At 38.9% G+C, this 18,612-nt stretch overlaps 1 protein-coding gene across 7 annotated transcripts in view; it reads right to left on the bottom strand.

Moving 5' to 3' along the window:
- The window catches only part of STIM1 (stromal interaction molecule 1), a 203,824-nt gene that overhangs the window by 9,605 nt on the left and 175,607 nt on the right, over positions 1–18,612 (bottom strand). For all 7 annotated transcript variants that reach the window (XM_073216064.1, XM_073216063.1, XM_037026185.2 and 4 more), the window contains exons 8-9: positions 885–1,052; positions 262–362 (exon numbers count right to left, since the gene is read on the bottom strand). In XM_073216064.1, the coding sequence (XP_073072165.1) occupies positions 262–362; positions 885–1,052 (269 nt within the window). The remainder of the gene's footprint in view (positions 1–261; positions 363–884; positions 1,053–18,612) is intronic.

Raw genomic sequence — 18,612 nt, 5'->3', positions numbered from 1 at the left:
ACAGAGAATTGCATGGGTTTGGCGTGAGCCCCAGTAGGAATGAAGACCCTTAGAGGAACAAGTTGAGGTGATATGTGTAAATAAGAAGCACAATTAAATCACAAACTTAAGAACAAGGTGGGAGCTGGATAAGGGCTGGGGCAGGAGACCAGAGCTGTCCCTCTGCCAGCGAACAAGTAGAATTCGGTTTGGAGGCCCTGCACAACCTCAAACTGAAGATGGGATGGACAGTGCCAGAGCTGGGCAACACGTGCTACTTACTTAGCCGTCAGGATTTTGTGATCCACATCATCCAGGGAAGAGCTGTGGGCCACGTGGAAGGTACCAAAGAGTGTGTTCCTCTTCTTTTTTATCTTCTCAGCCTGCCAAGATAAGGCCCTCAGCTTTAAAAGAGCAGGAATTAGAGGTTGGAGAAAGGAGAAGTGCCTTTCTGTGGCTGGGTCACCTTCCTCCAAGCACAGCTTAGGTTGTACAAGGAAAAAGAAGAGAAGAAGGGAAAAGGAAGAAGGCAAGGGGAGGGAATAGAGTAGTGGAAGACAAACATAACAGGCAATGAAAAACATGAAGGCATCCCCTGTCAGTATTCTGGCTCCAGAAGGATTCTGCCCCCATGGCAATCTGGAACTTTCCCTCTACCTGCCTCCATTCCACTTGCTGCATCTTTTCGGAAGCCAGGTAGGAGTACACCTGTACCCTCATTCCCTCCTCCAGACTCCTGAGGACATTATCAGAAGCTGTATATTAGGAAAAGAAGCAGAACCCAGCACCAGGATAGCTCTCTGTCCAACAGGAAGGAGGCGGAGAGGCAGAGAGGAGGAAGAAAGGCAGGTGACAGGGACGGGGACAAGGGGGAGAGAAGAGGGCAGCAGGAATGCAGGTCTCACCCCTTCCTTTGCCACCAGCAGCTGCTTCTCAGCATTCTGCTTCTTGATGTTGTAGTACTGTACCTCCACCTCGTGTGTCAGCTGCAGCCACTTCTGAAGGGCCTCTGGAGCATACCAGGAGCTGTGTGATTCCAGCTCCTTCTCTGCTTTCCTTAAGGCTTCCCGAACCTGTGCGGCCAAAGAGGGTGGGAGTACATTTACAACTATCACGACCCTCCCCAGTGCCTCTGTATAATACTTCAGGATTCAGAGTTCTTATCTCTCTCACTTGAGGAGAGAGGAAAAGGATTATTCTCTACATTTTATACACACACTCACACACACACACACACACACACATATGGAAGCAAGCTCAGAGAAGGAAAGTAACCTCCTTAAGGTCACCCAAGTCAGTGGTGTGAACAAGAGCTCAAACTGAGATTTTTCTGTTGCCAGACTAGAACACTGTCTTCCCACATATTAGTTGCCTTTCCTGGTCACACAGCCTACCAGTAATCTTTGCTGCTCTCTGGAGGCACAGGTCAACTCAGTGAAACATCTTCTGAGATTTGGAGTTTCTGCTTCAAACTCAAGACATCAAAATATGGCAGAAAAAGCACTTGATGGGAATCTGAAAATCCGATTTTGGTTCCTGGTCTGTCACTCAACTGGCTGTGTGATCCTGAGCTTCCTACAGCAAATCTCAGTGTGAGGAAGAACTTTCTCCAGGGCAAGTCCAAACCATAGATGAAGGGGTGATCTCAGGAGAGAGTAAGCTCCCCATCATGGGAGGTATGTGAAGAGTTCATGTCAGAAAGGCCTTAAAAATGATTCCTAGTTGAAGCTGGGAAAAAGACAGCAATGTGAGAAGTGAAGCAGAAACCTCCCCAAAAAAACCACACATAACATGAAAATATAGCAAATAGAACTAATCCTGATAGAGCGACTGGAAAGAAGACTGCAACAGACAGCCTACATCTGGGGAAAAGAGAAGACATCACGGAAAAGGGTGAAGTAGCAAAGCCACAATTGGGTGGGACCCAAGCCCTCCACTCACCCCAGCTCACAGGTGAGAGGAAGAGAAACAAAGCAGGGAGGGAGTAGAAGCCCAGGATTGCTAAACAGCCACCCCCTGGAGATCTGCTCCAGGAGCAGAAACAAACATTACATGGTGCTCTGGAGATTAGAGGGGTTGGAAAGCAAACACAGGCGGAATACTTGGAGAGAGTGATTCCAGCTGCTTGTGGAGAAAAGGTACCCATAACCAGCTGCTCCAGAACAAAAGAAAGGCGGGCACATTGAAACACTTCCCAACAGTGAGAGGGTTGCTGAATGGGCAAGGATTACACAGAGCTTGCTGCTCAGGAGAAAGGACAGGTGGAAAAAACTGTCCTGGTAAATCAGTCCAGCAGGTTGGGAACTTTCAGGAGCTTCAGGAACTCCATTCCCCTGGCTGGCAAGGCAGGGCAGAGGCCCCCCACTGCAATATGCAGTCTGCCACTCCTTCCTCCCAGCCAGCGCTGGTCCACACACCTGCTGCCACCGCTATCACAGCAGGCCAGCCATAGGCTGGCCCTGCCTATGGCAGTTATGAGGACATGACGCAGAGGCTCCTCCCTGAGTGCTTGTCCCACTGGACTTGGTAATGGAGGCAGGACCTGCAGCTGGAAAGCAGGAAAGAGCTATTTCCTCCTGGCAGGCAGTGGCGCTGATCACCTGCAACCCCTGCCGTTGCTCCAGGTCCTGGGCAGCTCCAGAGAGTAGAGCTTCTGGGCACTGGAGGGAACTGCCTATGTGAAGTTATTATTCCATACTAATCACCACAAATATAAACAATAAAAATATTTTGTACAAACGAGAATCCCACAACACCAGAAGGAGGGCTAAGTGAAACTGAAATCACCAATCTTCTTGATATATATTTCAAAATAAAAATTATAAACATGCTCATAGAGTTACAGAAAAATATTAAACATCTCAGGGAAAACATCAAGAGATAGAAACTTTGAAAAATACAGACCTGAAATGAAACATAGAATGGAGGGATTTGAAAGCAGATTAGACAAGGTAAAGGAGATGGTAAATGAAACAGAAATTAGAGAACAGGGGAAAAAAAAGAAGAAGCTGAGGCACAGAAAAAAGGATCTCTAGGAAAGAAAGAATAATAAAATAACTGTGCAACCAAGCCAAAAGGAACAATATTCACATTATAGGGGCACCAGAAAAAGAAGAGAGAGAAAATGGGATAGAAAGTCTCTTTGAGGAAATAATGGCTAAAAACTTCCCTAATTTGGGGAAGAAAATAGTCTTTCAGGCCATGGAAGTACAGAGATCTCCCAACAAAAGGAACCCTAGAAAGACAAAACAAAGACGTATAATTAACATGGCAAAGATCAAGGACAGAGTATTAAAAGCAGCCAGAGAGGGAAAAAAGCTCACATACAAAGGAAAGCCAAGCAGGCTATCATCAGACTTCTCAGCAGAAACCTTACAAGACAAAAGGAAGGGGTATGATATATTTAATGCCTCAAGCCAAGAATACTTTCCCAGCAAAATAATCATTTAAATTTGAAGCAGGGATTAAATAATTTCCAGATAAGCAAAAGTTGAGGGAATTTACCTCCCAAAAATCATTTCTAAATGTATTTTAAAAGAACTGCTATAGATGGAAGTGCAACTAAGGTTGTCACCAGAGAAAATGAAACCACAGTAAAGGAATTAGACCAATTAATTACTAAGCAAATGCAAAATTAAATAAACTACAAACAAAGTCAGTCAAGGGATACAAAGAAAACAGATTATGATACCTAATATACAAAGAGTGAGAAGGAAGAAAAAAAAGGGAGGGGGAAAAAAAACAACTGTTAGATTGTGTTTGAAATAGTGTAATAATGAGTAAGTCAGACTGTTAGATACTAAACAAGCTACCCTTGAACTTTTGATAACCACGAATCCAAAGCCTGCAATAGCAATAAGTACATATCTATTGACAATCACCCTAAAGGTAAGTGGACTGAATGCACCAATCAAAAGACACAGTTACAGAATGAATAAAAATACAAGACCCATCTATATGCTGCCTACAAGAGACTCACTTCAAACCCAAAGACATACACAGACTAAAAGTGAAAGGATGGAAAAAGATATCTCAGGAGAAATAGATTTTAAAACAAAGAAAACAAAAAACATTCAAAACAATGAAAGTAACAAGAGACAAAGAAGGACATTATGTAATGTAAAGGGGTCATCCAACAAGAGGATACAACCATTGTAAATATTTATGCACCCAATACAGTAGCACCTAAATATGTGAAACAAATCCTAACAGAACCGTGGAGGGAAATACAATGCAATGCATTTATTTTAGGAGACTTCAACAAACTACTCACTCCAAAGGACAGATCAAGGAGACAAAATGAGTAAGGAGACAGAGGCACTGAACAGCACATTGGAACAGATGGACCGAACAGGTGTCTACAGAACACTCCACCTAAAAGCAGCAGAATACACATTCTTCTCAAGTGCACATGGAACATGTTCAAGAACAGATCACATACCAGGGCACAAAAAGAGCCTCAGTAGGACTGTATTAAAGATGGCAGCGTGAGAGGAGAGACAGAGCCTTCCTTCTAAAACTGGATACAATTAGAAAATTTAATTGGCACAACTAATCCTGAGAGAGCAACAGGAAAGAGGACAGCGTCAGACTGCACACACCTGGAGAAAAGAGCAGACCTCACCAAATGCGGTAACGTACCAGAGCTGTGGCTCCCTGGGACCCGAGCCCCTCCCCAACCTCAGCTCACCAGCAGGAGGAAGAGAAACGGAGCAGGGAGGGAGTGGAAGGCTTAGGACTGCTGAATACCTAGCTCTGGAGAGCTGCTCTGGGAGCACAAACCTACATTTCATGGTACTTTCATGAGACTTGCATGACTACCGGGTTGGAAAGTTAATACAGGCAGAGTTCCTGGGGAGACTGGGATTCCAGCCACTTGTGGAAAGCAGGGATCCATATCCGGCTGCTGTGGGACAAAAACTTAAACCTGTGTGCTCGGCCCACTGGCTCAGACAGTGGAGACAGGTACAGCAGCCGGGAGGCAGGGAACAGCTCTTTCCTCCCCCCAGGCACCAGTATCACTCCTCTGCGACCCCTGACATTGCTTCAGGGGCTGAGCAGCTCCAGAATAGAGCTTCTGGACACTGGAGGGCACCATATACAAACATGAAACACCAAAGGAACCTTGTCCAGAGTAAAATCATAAATACAACTCCTGAGAAAGATTTAAATAATATGGACCTTGTGACTTTTCCTGAAAGGGAGTTCAAAATAAAAATCATTGACATTCTAATGGAGGTATGGAAAGACATCCAAGAACTCAGGAATAAATTCAGGTCAGAGATCCAATCATTGAAGAGCACTATGGAGGGTATTAAAAGCAGGTTGTATACAGTGGAGGAGAAAATAAATGAAATAGAAACTAGAGAAGAGGAATACAAAGAAGCTGAGGCACACAGAGAGAGAAAAAAGGATCTCTAAGAATGAAAGAATATTGAGAGAACTGTGTGACCAATCCAAACGGAACAATATTCGCATCATAGGGACACCAGAAGAAGAAGAAGAGAGAGAAAGGGATAGAAAGTGTCTTTGAGGAGGTAGTTGCTGAAAACTTCCCCAATCTGGGGAAGGATTGGGGAAGGACATAGTATCTCAGGCCATGGAGATCCACAGATCTCCCAACACAAGGGACCCAAGAAAGACAACACCAAGACACATAGTAATTAAAATGGGAAAGATCAAGGATAAGGACAGACTGCTAAAAGCAACCAGAGAGAGAAATAAGATCACATCCAAAGGAAAGCCCATCAGGCTAACATCAGACTTCTCAGCAAAAACCTTACAGGCCAGAAGGGAGTGGCATGATGTATTTAATGCCATGAAGCAGAAGGGCCTGGAACCAAGATTACTTTATCCAGCAAGATTATCATTTAAATTTGAAGGAGGGATTAAACAATTTTCAGATAAGCAAAAGCTGAGAGAATTTACCTCCCACAAACCATCTCTACAGTATATTTTGGAGGAACTGTTATAGATGGAAATGTTCCTAAGGTTGAATAGCGGTCACCAAAGGTAATAAAACCACAGTGAAGAGAGTAGAACAGCTAATTACAAAGCAAATAAAAAATTAAATTAACTATCCTCAAAGCCAATCAAGAGATGGACAAAAAGTACAGAATTTGATACCTAATATATAAAGAATGAAGGAGGAGAAATAGAAAAGAACCTTTAGATTATGTTTGTACCAGCATACTAAGTGAGTTAAGTGAGACTCTTAGATAGTAAGGAAAGTAACCTGGAACCTTTGGTAACCATGAATCTAAAGCCTTAAATGGCAATAAATACATACTGATCGATAATCACCCTAAATGTAAATGGACTGAATGCACCAATCAAAAGACACAGAGTCACTGAATGGATAAAAAAACAAGACCCATCTATATGCTGCTTACAACAGACTTACCTTAAACCCAAAGACATGCACAGACTGAAAGTCAAGGGATGGAAAACATATTTCATGCAAACAATAGGGAGAAAAAAGCAGGTGTTGCAGTACTAGTATCAGACAAAATAGACATCAAAACAAAGAAAGTAACAAGAGATAAAGAAGGACATTACATAATGATAAAGGGCTCAGTTCAACAAGAGGATATAACCATTATAAATATATATGCACCCAATATAGGAGCACCAGCATATGTGAAACAAATACTAACAGAAGTAAAGGAGGAAAAAGAATGCAATGCATTCATTTTAGGAGACTTCAACACACCATTCACTCCAAAGGACAGACCAACTAGACAGAAAATAAGTAAGGACACAGAGGCACTGAACAACACACTAGAACAGATGGACCTAATAGACATTTATAGAACTCTACACCCAAAAGCAACAGGATACACATTGTTCTCAAGTGCACATGGAACATTCTCCAGAAGAGACCACATACTAGGCCACAAAAAGAGCCTCAGTAAATTCAAAAACATTGAAATTCTACCAACCAACTTTTCAGACCACAAAGGTATAAAACTAGAAATAAATTGTACAAAGAAAGCAAAAAGGCTCACAAACACATGGAGGCTTAACAACACGCTCCTAAATAGTCAATGGATCAACAACCAAATTAAAATGGAGATCCAGCAATATATGGAAATAAATGACAACAACAACACAAAGTCCTAACTTCTGTGGGATGCAGTGAAAGCAGTCTTAAGAGGAAAGTATATAGCAATCCAGGCATATTTAAAAAAGGAATAACAAACCCAAATGAATATTCTAACATCACAATTATCAAAATTGGAAAAAGAAGAACAAATGAGGCCTAAGGTCAGCAGATGGAGGGACATAATAAAGATCAGAGAAGAAATAAATAAAATTGAGAAGAATAAAACAATAGAAAAAAATCAATGAAACCAAGAGCTGATTCTTTGAGAAAATAAACAAAATAGATAAGCCTCTAGCCAGACTTATTAAGAGAAAAAGTGAATCAACACACATCAACAGAATCAGAAATGAGAAAGGAAATATCATGATGGACCAACAGAAATACAAAGAATTATTAGAGACTACTATGAAAACCTATATGCTAAGAAGCTGGAAAACCTGGAAGGAATGGACAACTTCCTAGAAAAATACAACCTTCCAAGACTGACCAAGGAAGAAACACAAAATCTAAACAAACCAATTACCAGCAAAGAAATTGAAGTGGTAATCAAAAAACTACCAAAGAACAAAACCCCCAGGCCAGATGGATTTACCTCAGAATTTTATCAGAAATACAAAGATATAATTCCCATTCTCCTTAAAGTTTTCCAAAAAATAGAAGAGGAGGGAATACTCCCAAACTCATTCTATGAAGCCAACATCACCCTAATGCCAAAACCAGGCAAAGACACCACCAAAAAAGAAAACTACAGACCAATATCCCTGATGAACGTAGATGCAAAAATACTCAACAAAATATTAGCAAACCGAATTCAAAAATATATCAAAAGGATCATACACCATGACCAAGTGGGATTCATCTCAGGGATGCAAGGAAGGTACAACATTCGAAAATCCATCAACATCATCCACCACATCAACAAAAAGAAGGACAAAAACCACATGATCATCTCCATAGATGCTGAAAAAGCATTTGACAAAATTCAACATCTGTTCATGATAAAAACTCTCAACAAAATGGGTATAAAGGGCAGGTCCCTCAACATAATAAAGGCCATATATGATAAACCCACAGCCAACATCATACTGAACAGTGAAAAGCTGAAAGCTTTACCTCTGAGATCAGGAACAAGACAGGGATGCCCACTCTCCCCACTGTTATTCAACATAGTACTGGAGGTCCTAGCCACAGCAATTAGACAAAACAAAGAAATACAAGGAATCCAAATTGGTAAAGAAGTCAAACTGTCACTATTTGTATATGACATGATATTGTACATAAAAAACCCTACAGACTCCACTCCAAAATTACTAGAACTGATATCGGAATACAGCAAAGTTGCAGGAAACAAAATTAACAGAGAAATCTGTGGCTTTCCTATACACTAACAATGAACTAATAGAAAGAGAAATCAGGAAAACAATTCCATTCACAATTGCATCAGAAAGAATAAAATACTTAGGAATAAATCTTATGAAGGAAGTGAAAGACCTATACCCTGAAAACTACAAGACACTCTTAAGAGAAATTAAAGAGGACACTAACAAATGGAAACTCATCCCATCCTCTTGGCTAGGAAGAATTAATATTGTCAAAATGGCTATCCTGCCCAAAGCAATATATAGAGTTGATGCAATCCCTATCAAATTACCAAGAACATTCTTCAATGAACTAGAACAAATAGTTCAAAAATTCATATAGAACCACCAAAGACCCCGAATAGCCAAAGCAATCCTGAGAAGAAAGAATAAAGTTGGGGGTATTATGCTCCCCAACTTCAAGCTCTACTACAAAGCCACAGTAATCAAGACAGTTTGGTACTGGCACAAGAACAGAGCCACAGACCAGTGGAACAGAATAGAGACACCAGACATTAACCAAAACATTTATGGTCAATTAATATACGATAAAGGAGCCATGGACATACAATGGGGAAATGACAGTCTCTTCAACAGATGGTGCTGGCAAAACTGGACAGCTACATGTAAGAGAATGAAAGTGGATCACTGTCTAACCTCATACACAAAAGTAAATTCGAAATGGATCAAAGACCTGAATGTAAGTCATGAAACCATAAAACTCTTAGAAAAAAACATAGGCAAAAATCTCTTGGACATAAACATGAGCGAGTTCTTCATGAACATATCTCTCTGGGCAAGGGAAACAAAAGCAAAAATGAACAAGTGGGACTATATCAAGCTGAAAAGCTTCTGTACAGCAAAGGACACCATCAATAGAACAAAAAGGTATCCTACAGTATGGGAGAATATATTCATAAATGACAGATCTGATAAAAGGTTGACATCCTAAATATATAAAGAACTCATGTACCTCAACAAACAAAAACCAAATAATCCAATTAAAAAATGGGCAGAGAAGCTGAACAGACACTTCTCCAAAGAAGAAATTCAGATGGCCAACAGACACATGAAAAGATGCTCCACATCGCTTGTCATTAAAGAAATGCAAATTAAAACCACAATGAGATATCACCTCACACCAGTAAGGATTGCCACCATCCAAAAGACAAACAACAACAAATGTTTGTGAGGTTGCAGAGAAAGGGGGACCCTCCTACACTGCTTGCGGGAATGCAAAATAGTTCAACCATTGTGGAAAGCAGTATGGAGGTTCCTCAAAAAACTCAAAATAGAAATACCATTTGACCCAGGAATTCCACTCCTTGGAATTTACCCTAAGAATGCAACACTCCAGTTTGAAAAAGACAGGTGTACACCTATGTTTATCACCGCACTATTTACAATAGCCAAGAAATGGAAGCAACCTAAATGTCCATCAGTAGATGAATGGATAAAGAAGATGTGGTACATATACACAATGGAATATTACTCAGCCATAAGAAAAAACAGATCCTACCATTTGCAACAACATGGATGGAGCTAGAGGGTATTATGCTCAGTGAAATAAGCCAGGCAGAGAAAGACAAGTACCAAATGATTTCACTCATATGTGGAGTATAAAAACAAAGAAAAGCTGAAGGAACAAAACAGCAGTAGAATCACAGAACCCAAGAATGGACTAACGGTTACCAAAGGGAAAGGGACTGGGCAGGAGGAATGGGAAGGGAGGGATAAGGGCAGGGGAAAACAAAGGGGGCCTTATGATTAGCATGTATAATGTGGGTGGGGCATAGGGAGGGATGTGCAACACAGAGAAGACAAGTAGTGAGTCTACAGCATCTTACTATGCTGATGGACAGTGACTGTAATGGGGTTTGTCAGGGGGGACTTGGTGAAGGGGGTAGTCTAGTAACCATTATGTTCTTCATGTAATTGTAGATTAATGATAAAGAATGGGGAAAAAAAGATCCTCAGTAAATTCAGAAGGATTGAAATTGTACCAACTAGTTCTCAGGCCACAAAAGTATGAAAGTAGAAATAAATTATGCAAAGACAACAAAAAAGCCCACATACATGGAGGCTTAACAACATGCTCCTAAATAATTCATGGATCAATGACCAAATTAAAACAGATATCAAGCAATATATGGAGACAAATGAAAATAACAACTCAAAACCCCAAATCTGTGGGACATAGTGAAGGCCATTCTAAGAGGAAAGTATATTGCAATTCAGGCTTACCTCACGAAAGAAGAACAATCCCAAATGAACAGTCTAAACTCACAAGTAATGAAACTAGAAAAATGAAGAACAAATGAGGCCCAAAGTCAGTAGAAGGAGGAAGCCATAATAAAGATCAAAGAACAAATAAATAAAATTGAGAAGAATAAAACAATAGAAAGAATCAATGAAACCAGTAGCTGGTTCTTCAAGAAAATAAACCAAATAGATAAAACCCTAGCCAGACTTACCAAGAAAAAAAGAGAGCGTACACACATAAACAAAATCAGAAATGAGAAAGGAAAAATCACTACAGACATCACAGAAATACAAAGAATTATTAGAGAATACTATGAAAAATTATGTTAACAAATCGGATAATCTAGAAGAAATGGAAATTTTCTAGAAAAATACAACCTTCCAAGAATGACCCAGGAAGAAACAGAAAATCTGAACACACCAATTACCAGCAATGAAATTGAATTGGTAATTTAAAAACTAGCTAAGGACAAAACTACTGGACCAGATGGCTTCACCGCTGAATTTTATCAAACATTTAGAGAAGACTTAATACCCATCCTCCTCAAATTTCAAAAAGTAGAAGAGGAGGGTATACTTCTCAACTCGTTCTACGAGACCAGCATCACTCTAATACCAAAACCAAGCAAAGACATGCCAAAAAAAAGAAAATTACAGACCAATATCCCTGATGAACATAGATGCAAAAACACTCAACAAAAATTACCAAACCAAATTCAAGAATACATCAAAAAAATCACACATTATGATCAAGTACAATTTATCCCAGAAATGCAAGGATGGTACAGTACTCAAAAATCCATCAACATCATATACCATATCAACAAAAAGGATAAAAACCACATGATCATCTCCATAGATGCTGAAAAAGTGCTTGACAGAATTCAACATCCACTCATGATAAAAACTCTCAACAAAATGGGTACAGAGGGCAAGTACCTCAACATAATAAAGGCCATATTGACAAACCCACAGCCAACATCATAGTTAACAGCAAAAAGCTGAAAGCTTTTCCTCTAAGTTTGGGAACAAGAAAAGGATGCCAACTCTCACCACTTTTATTCAATATAGCATGGAGATCCTAGCCACAACAATCAGACAACACAAGTAATAAAAGGTATCCTGATTGGCAAGGAAGAAATTAAACTGTCCCTGTTTGCAGATGACATGATATGGTACATATAAAAACCCTAAAGAATCCACCCAAAAACTACTAGAACTAATAAGTGAATTCAGCAAAGTTACAAGACACAAAATTAATATGCAGAAATCTGTTCCATTCCTATATACTAATGATGAACTAGCAGAGAAATCAGGAAAACAATTCCATTTACAATTACATCAAAAAGAAGAAAACACCTAGGAATAAACCTAACCAAGGAGGCGAAAGACCTATATGCTGAAAACTACAAGACCCTCATGAGAGAAATTAAAGAAGAAACCAATACATGGAAATATATCCTGTGCTCATGGACAGGAAGAATTATATTGTCAAAATGGCCACCCCGCCTAAGCAATCTACAGATTCAATGCAATCCCTATCAAAATACCAACAGCATTCTTCAATGAACTAGAACAAATAGTTCAAAAATTCATATGGAACCACAAAAGACCCCAAATAGCCAAAGCAATCCTGAGAAGGAAGAATAAAGCTTGGGGTATTATGCTCCCCAACTTCAAGCTCTACTACAAAGCCACAGTAATCAAAACAGTATAGTACTGGCACAAGAACAGACCCATAAATCAATGGAATAGAATAGAGAGCCCAGATATAAACCCACACATATATGGCCAATTAATATATGATAAAGGAACCAAGGATATACAATGGGAAAATGATAGCCTCTTCAACAACTGGTGTTGGCAAAACTGGACAGCTACATGTAAGAGAATGAAACTGGATTACTGTCTAACCCCATACACAAAAGTGAACTTGAAATAGATCAAAGACCTGAATGTAAGTCATGAAACCATAAAACTCTTAGAAGAAAATGTAGGCAAAAATCACTTGAATGTAAACATGAGCAACTTTTTCCTGAACCCATCTCCTCAGGCAAGAGAAACAAAAGCAAAAATGAACAAATGGGACTACATCAAACTAAAAAACTTCTGTACAGCAAAGGACACCATCACTAGAACAAAAAGGCATCATATAGGATGGGAGAATATATTCATAAGTGACATATCCAATAAGCGGTTAACATCTAAAACATATTAAAAAACTCACATGCCTCAACATCCAAAAAGAAAATCACCCAATTAAAAAATAGATGGAAGGATCTGAACAGACACTTCTGCAAAGAAGAAATTCAGTTGGCCAACAGGCACATGAAAAGATGCTCCACATTGCTAATTATCAGGGAAATGCAAATCAAAATGACAGTGATATATCACCTCACACCAGTTAGGATGGACAACATCCAAAATACAAGAAACAACAAATGCTGGTGAGGATGTGGAGAAAGGGGAACCCTCCCACACTGATGGTGGAAATATAAATTAGTTCAACCATTGTGGAAAGCAATATGGAGGTTCCTCAGAAATCTAAAAATAGAAATACCATTTGACCCACTAACTCCACTCCTAGGAATTTACCTCCAGAAAACAATATCCCAGATTCAAAAAGACATATGCACCCCCATGTTTATCACAGCACTGTGTACAATAGCCAAGATATGGAAGCAATCTAAGTGTCCATCAGTAGATGAATAAAGAAGATATGGTACATATACAATGGAATATTATTTGTACACAAGAAGAAAACAAATCCTACCATTTGCAACAGCATGGATGGAGCTAGACGATATTATGCTCAGTGAAATAAGCAAGGTGGAAAAAGACAAGTACCAAATGATTTCCCTCATTTGTGGAGTATAACAACAAAGCAAAACTGAAGGAACAAAACAGCAGCAGATTCACAGACTCCAAGTAGGGACTAGCATTTACCAAAGGGAAGGGGGAAGGAGGGTTGGAGGGGAGAGAGGGAGAAGGGGATTAAGGGGCATTATGATTATCAACATAATATAGGGGGGGTCATGGGGAAGGCAGTATATATAGCACAGAGAAGACAAGTAGTGACTCTATAGCATCTTACTATGCTGATGGACAGTGACTGCAATGGGGTGTGGGGGAGCCTTGATAATATGGGTGAATGTAGTAACTACCATGGTGCTCATGTGAAACCTTCATAAGATTCTATATCAATGATACCTTAACAAAAAGAAATGATTGCTAGTCCAGAAGGGCATTGGCCTGAATGCTCCCCAAAGTCTCCTCTAGCTCAGAGACTTTGCCTATGATTCTCCCACTGAACTGGGCAGGCAGGCTTTGAAGGGCACTCTCTACAAGGTGAGAAGATGACAAGTCTTACCCCTAACATAGGCATCACCAAAAGACACCCATGTATAAGCAGAAATCTCCCCACTGACTTCTCAGCAAAGAGCATACAATGAAACAGAGAGTCACAAAGCACTCTAGTGTGAAAGGTCTGACGGTACACATACATATTATATACACTGGATTCCTTGCTATCTCACCCAGGCTATCCGTATAAGTGACCCCCAAGTTCCCCATCTGGACTCCAAACTTTGGCTGGTCAGAATCCCAGAGAAAAGGGATTGAGAGCAGTCTTTTTATGCACAACTTCAGCCAATGGGACAAGTACGCCATATCTGGCCTGAGATCCTTTCCATAGCCTAAGACAGACCAGGAGGGTCTTAGCTAAGGACAGACATCTTTATTCCTTAGAGATCTAATGAGAGAACCAGTCTCCACTTGGCTTTTGTTCCTATGGAAACATATAAAGAAACTTTAAAATGGCCCACTCCAGGCTTTATAGATTTAAAATGAAGAACAGATAGCCTCGAGTCTAATACACCAAGTCTGAAAATTTATGAGCAAATTCTACATTAAAAGCAGTTTAAAAAATGGGATAAACTAAGAAGGGGAGAATGGAGAGAGAGAGAGAGAAAAGAGAGCAAAGATAGTTGGAGAAGCACACCAAGGGCTGGCTGGCCAGGCTCCAAAACTGTTTAATGAGAGCCATAATTACAAAACGGGAAACCGCGAATTGGGGAGATGGGAGGCAGAGAGACAGAGACAGACACAGCAAGCTACACAAGTAATAAATGCCTGAAGGAAAAGAAGACAACAGAGAAGGGCTGGGGCAAGCCAAGAGTTCACAGGTCCCACTCTTTTATTCTATGGCTATGGTTCTCAGTCTTGTCACACACTGGAATCACCTGGGGAACTTAAATAATAATGATGTTTGAACCCTAAGCCAGACTCTGATTTCACTGATCTAGGTGCAGCAAAGTTAATAATCATTGGTGTATACACTTTAAAGTGTTATCACCTGACTTCCACTTCCCCATAGGATGCAGATCATGGCAGAAGAATAATTCTGACCCAATACAACATCTGCAAAAAGCTGTGTTAAGTCACAAAAATTATGACATTTTTGAAAGACAAACTATTACAATTGTGAAAAAGTTTCAAAGACATCAGAGGGCTGCAGAAACAATTAGGACTAGGTCTACAGTTCTTAAAAGTGTGATCCAATGATCTTCAAGAATCCCCAGGACCCTTCCTTTCAGAGTATCTATGAGGTCAAATTATTTTCATAATAATACTGAGACATTATTTACCTTTTTTCACTCCCTTTCTCTCACAGCTGATCTATGAATTTTTCCAGAGGCTACATGATGAGTGATACCACAGTAGACTGAATATAGAGTAAAAAATCCAGCAGTCTCTTAAGCCAGACACTGAAAATATTTTTTAAATCATAAAAAAATTTACTCCTCTCATTAAATAATTTTTATTTTGGAAAATGTAGTCATTTTCAAAAAATGTGTTAATGTGTAAGGGTTTAATATACTTATTTTAAGTGAATTAATACAAATTTTCATAATTTTCTCAGTTTAAATTTCTAATAGTATAAATAGCAACATACTGCCCCATAAAAAAGTTATTTAAGGTCCTAAATAATCTTTAAGAGCAAAAGGGTCCTGAGACCAAAAAGTCTGAGAACCATGGGTTTAGATGAACTAAAAATCCAAAAAGGGAAAAGCCTTTCTAAAGAGAATTCACAGCTGCCAGCCATTTTCTTCCTTGGAGGCAGTTGATGATTCTAGGTGAGGGCTGAAGATTGGGCTTGGCCCAGGCAGGACTCCACTGGGGCACAGAGAAATCAGCCTAGCTTTTGTTGGTAGTATGGTACTGGTATGACAAATTGGAAATTGAGAGGTCCCAAACATATATCCAGTTTTTTATTGAACATTTATTGAATTCTGGGGCTGTACAGAAGAATAGGTAGCTAGGCTAAAGAGTGGAATAAGATCTCCCAAAATTTCATAATGCTTAGGAAACAAAATTGCAAGAAGGAAAAGACCTGCCTCAAACACACAGCCAGTCTTCCCCTCAAGACAGCTGCAAAATTTTGAAGCTATGAGGAGCAGGCAGCTAAAGAGCTAAATTAAAAAGCTCTAAGTGTAAGAAATTAACCTCTCATAGTCTTTCCGGGCTAGGAGAAAGAAATCCACTAGGTATCAATAAAGTCAGGAAAGGATATGCCTTTAAAACTGGGACAAATGAGTACTAGAACAAATCTTACTAAAACTACAACCCAGTTCCAACATAGCTCAATCTCTGATTGCCTTGAGGTGATCAGGTCCTTCCTTACCCTACATACCTATCAGAGGAAAGGGGGAACCCATTACTTGATGTAAAATAAAACCATCTGGAGCCTCTGTTATTTTTTATACACAGTGTCCAGCAATTAATAAAAATAAACTATTAGATATGAAAAGAGGCAGGAAAATATAACCAATAATCAAGAGGAAAAATAAGCAGTCCCATAAATGATCCATATGTTAGAGTTACCAGACAAGGACTTGAAAATAACTGTAATTGGAATGTTAAAGAAAATACAGGAAAAGACAGATGAAAGCATGTAATTTTGGACTGGGAACCAGAATCTATAAAAGAATAAAATGAGCATTCTAAAACTGGAAGATATATTATCTGAGACAAGGTTTCCACTGGTTGGCTAAACAGGCAATGTTCACAGCAGAATACAGGTCTAAGGAATGCCAAGATAGATCATAGAAAATAACCAAACCAAAGTACACAGAGAAAAAAGGAACAGAACTAAGCATAAGCAACATGTGGAATAAATTTAAAAGATCTAACATAAATATTGGATTCCCAGAAGGAGAGAATTAAGAAGCAATATGTGAACACTATAAAGAACATGTATTCCATCATTAGATAAAATACGCCAATGAGGTTAAATTTATTGTATCCTCACTGGTATTTTTGGCTGCTTATTATTGAGAATGTGTGTTAAAATCTCTAACTTTTATTATAAATTTGTCTATTATCCTTTTAGTTTTTTCAACTTTCGGTTTACATATTTTTTAACTGTATTATTAGGTGTATACAAATTAAGTGTTGTTAGATATTACTGTTGAAGTCACACATTTCTCATAATGAAATGTCCATTTTTATCTCTAGAAATACTTCCTGCTCTAAAGTTTGCTGTCTGATATTGATATAGCTACACCTGCCTTACTCTTAGCATTTGTATTATATATCTTTCCTCATCCTTTCAACCATTTGTATCCCTATATTTAAAGTGTGTCTCTTATAAACAGCATATAGTTGGATTTTGTTTTTTATCCAGACGGACACTCGCTTTTCAATTGTATTGTTTACTCTGCTTATATAAACCAAATCTCAACACATCTGAAAGGAATGAAGCCATACAGTATATGTTCTCTAATCACAGTGAAATTAAACTAGAAGTCAGTAAGAAAGATAACTAGAAATGGCCCCAAATGTTTGAAAATTATGCAACACACTTCTAAATAACCAAAAAAGAAATTTCAATAGAAATTAGAAACTCTTTTGAATTAAATGATAATGAAAATATAAAATACCAAAACTTAGTAAATTAAGATAAAACAATGCTAAGATAGAAATCTATAGTTCTAAGTGCATATATTAGAAATGATCAAAAGTCTAAAATCATTAACCTAATATTCTATCTTAAAAAGTCAGAAAAATAATAAAAAAGCTAACCTTTTCAAACAATATGGCTTCTTTCTCACTTAACCAACTTTACATCTCCCTGTATGGCCCCGGAAGATGACTGGTTAGCCAGAGACAGGTAAGATTCCTCAAGGGAGGAACAACCTAAGACAGGCACAGTTGCAGGGGGGCCATCAGGTGAGAAATTGGGGATCAACAGTGGTGAGGCTTAGAACCTCACCCCCCCTGTTTCGAGAGAAATCTTCTGCATCCATGGATGTTTTAATGCCCTTGTCTAGCTTGGATTAACACATAGTCTACAGGCACACACCTGATCATCTACATTTGCTCTCTTACAACACTAAACTATGTTTTCTACCTTTATCTTGCATCTACCTACCACTTCAGCATTTTATTAAAAATAAAAATAATAATAATAAAGGGAGAAATGTGGGATCCACATATAAATCAAGTATAAAAATCAAACGAATATTCACATTTGACCTGATTGTTTATAGTTCATGATGCGTGATCAAAACCGAAAGTTTCTGTGATGGCTGCCCTTGCACTGTTCACCATGTAAGAACTTACTCACTATGTAAGAATTCGTTCACCATGTAAGAACTTGTTCATTATGCTTCAGAAGATTGGAGACTGACAAGAATTAGGCTTGGGGTGGATTAATGATTGTGCATTGAGCATTGACTCCCCTATACAGAATTTTATTGTTATTAACAACCATTTGATCAATAAATATGAGAGATGCCCTCTCAAAAAAAAAATTAAAAAGTTAGAAAAATAAGAGCAAGTTTTAAAAAAAATTGCTGAGAAAAAATTTTTAAAGGCCTAAATAGGTAACAGGATAAACAATGTTCA

Source organism: Manis javanica, chromosome 11 (assembly GCF_040802235.1).
Source record: "Manis javanica isolate MJ-LG chromosome 11, MJ_LKY, whole genome shotgun sequence".
Classification (NCBI taxonomy): Eukaryota; Metazoa; Chordata; class Mammalia; order Pholidota; family Manidae; genus Manis; species Manis javanica.
Note: the sequence above shows the minus strand (reverse complement) of the source record. Positions and strands in the feature narration are given on the sequence as shown.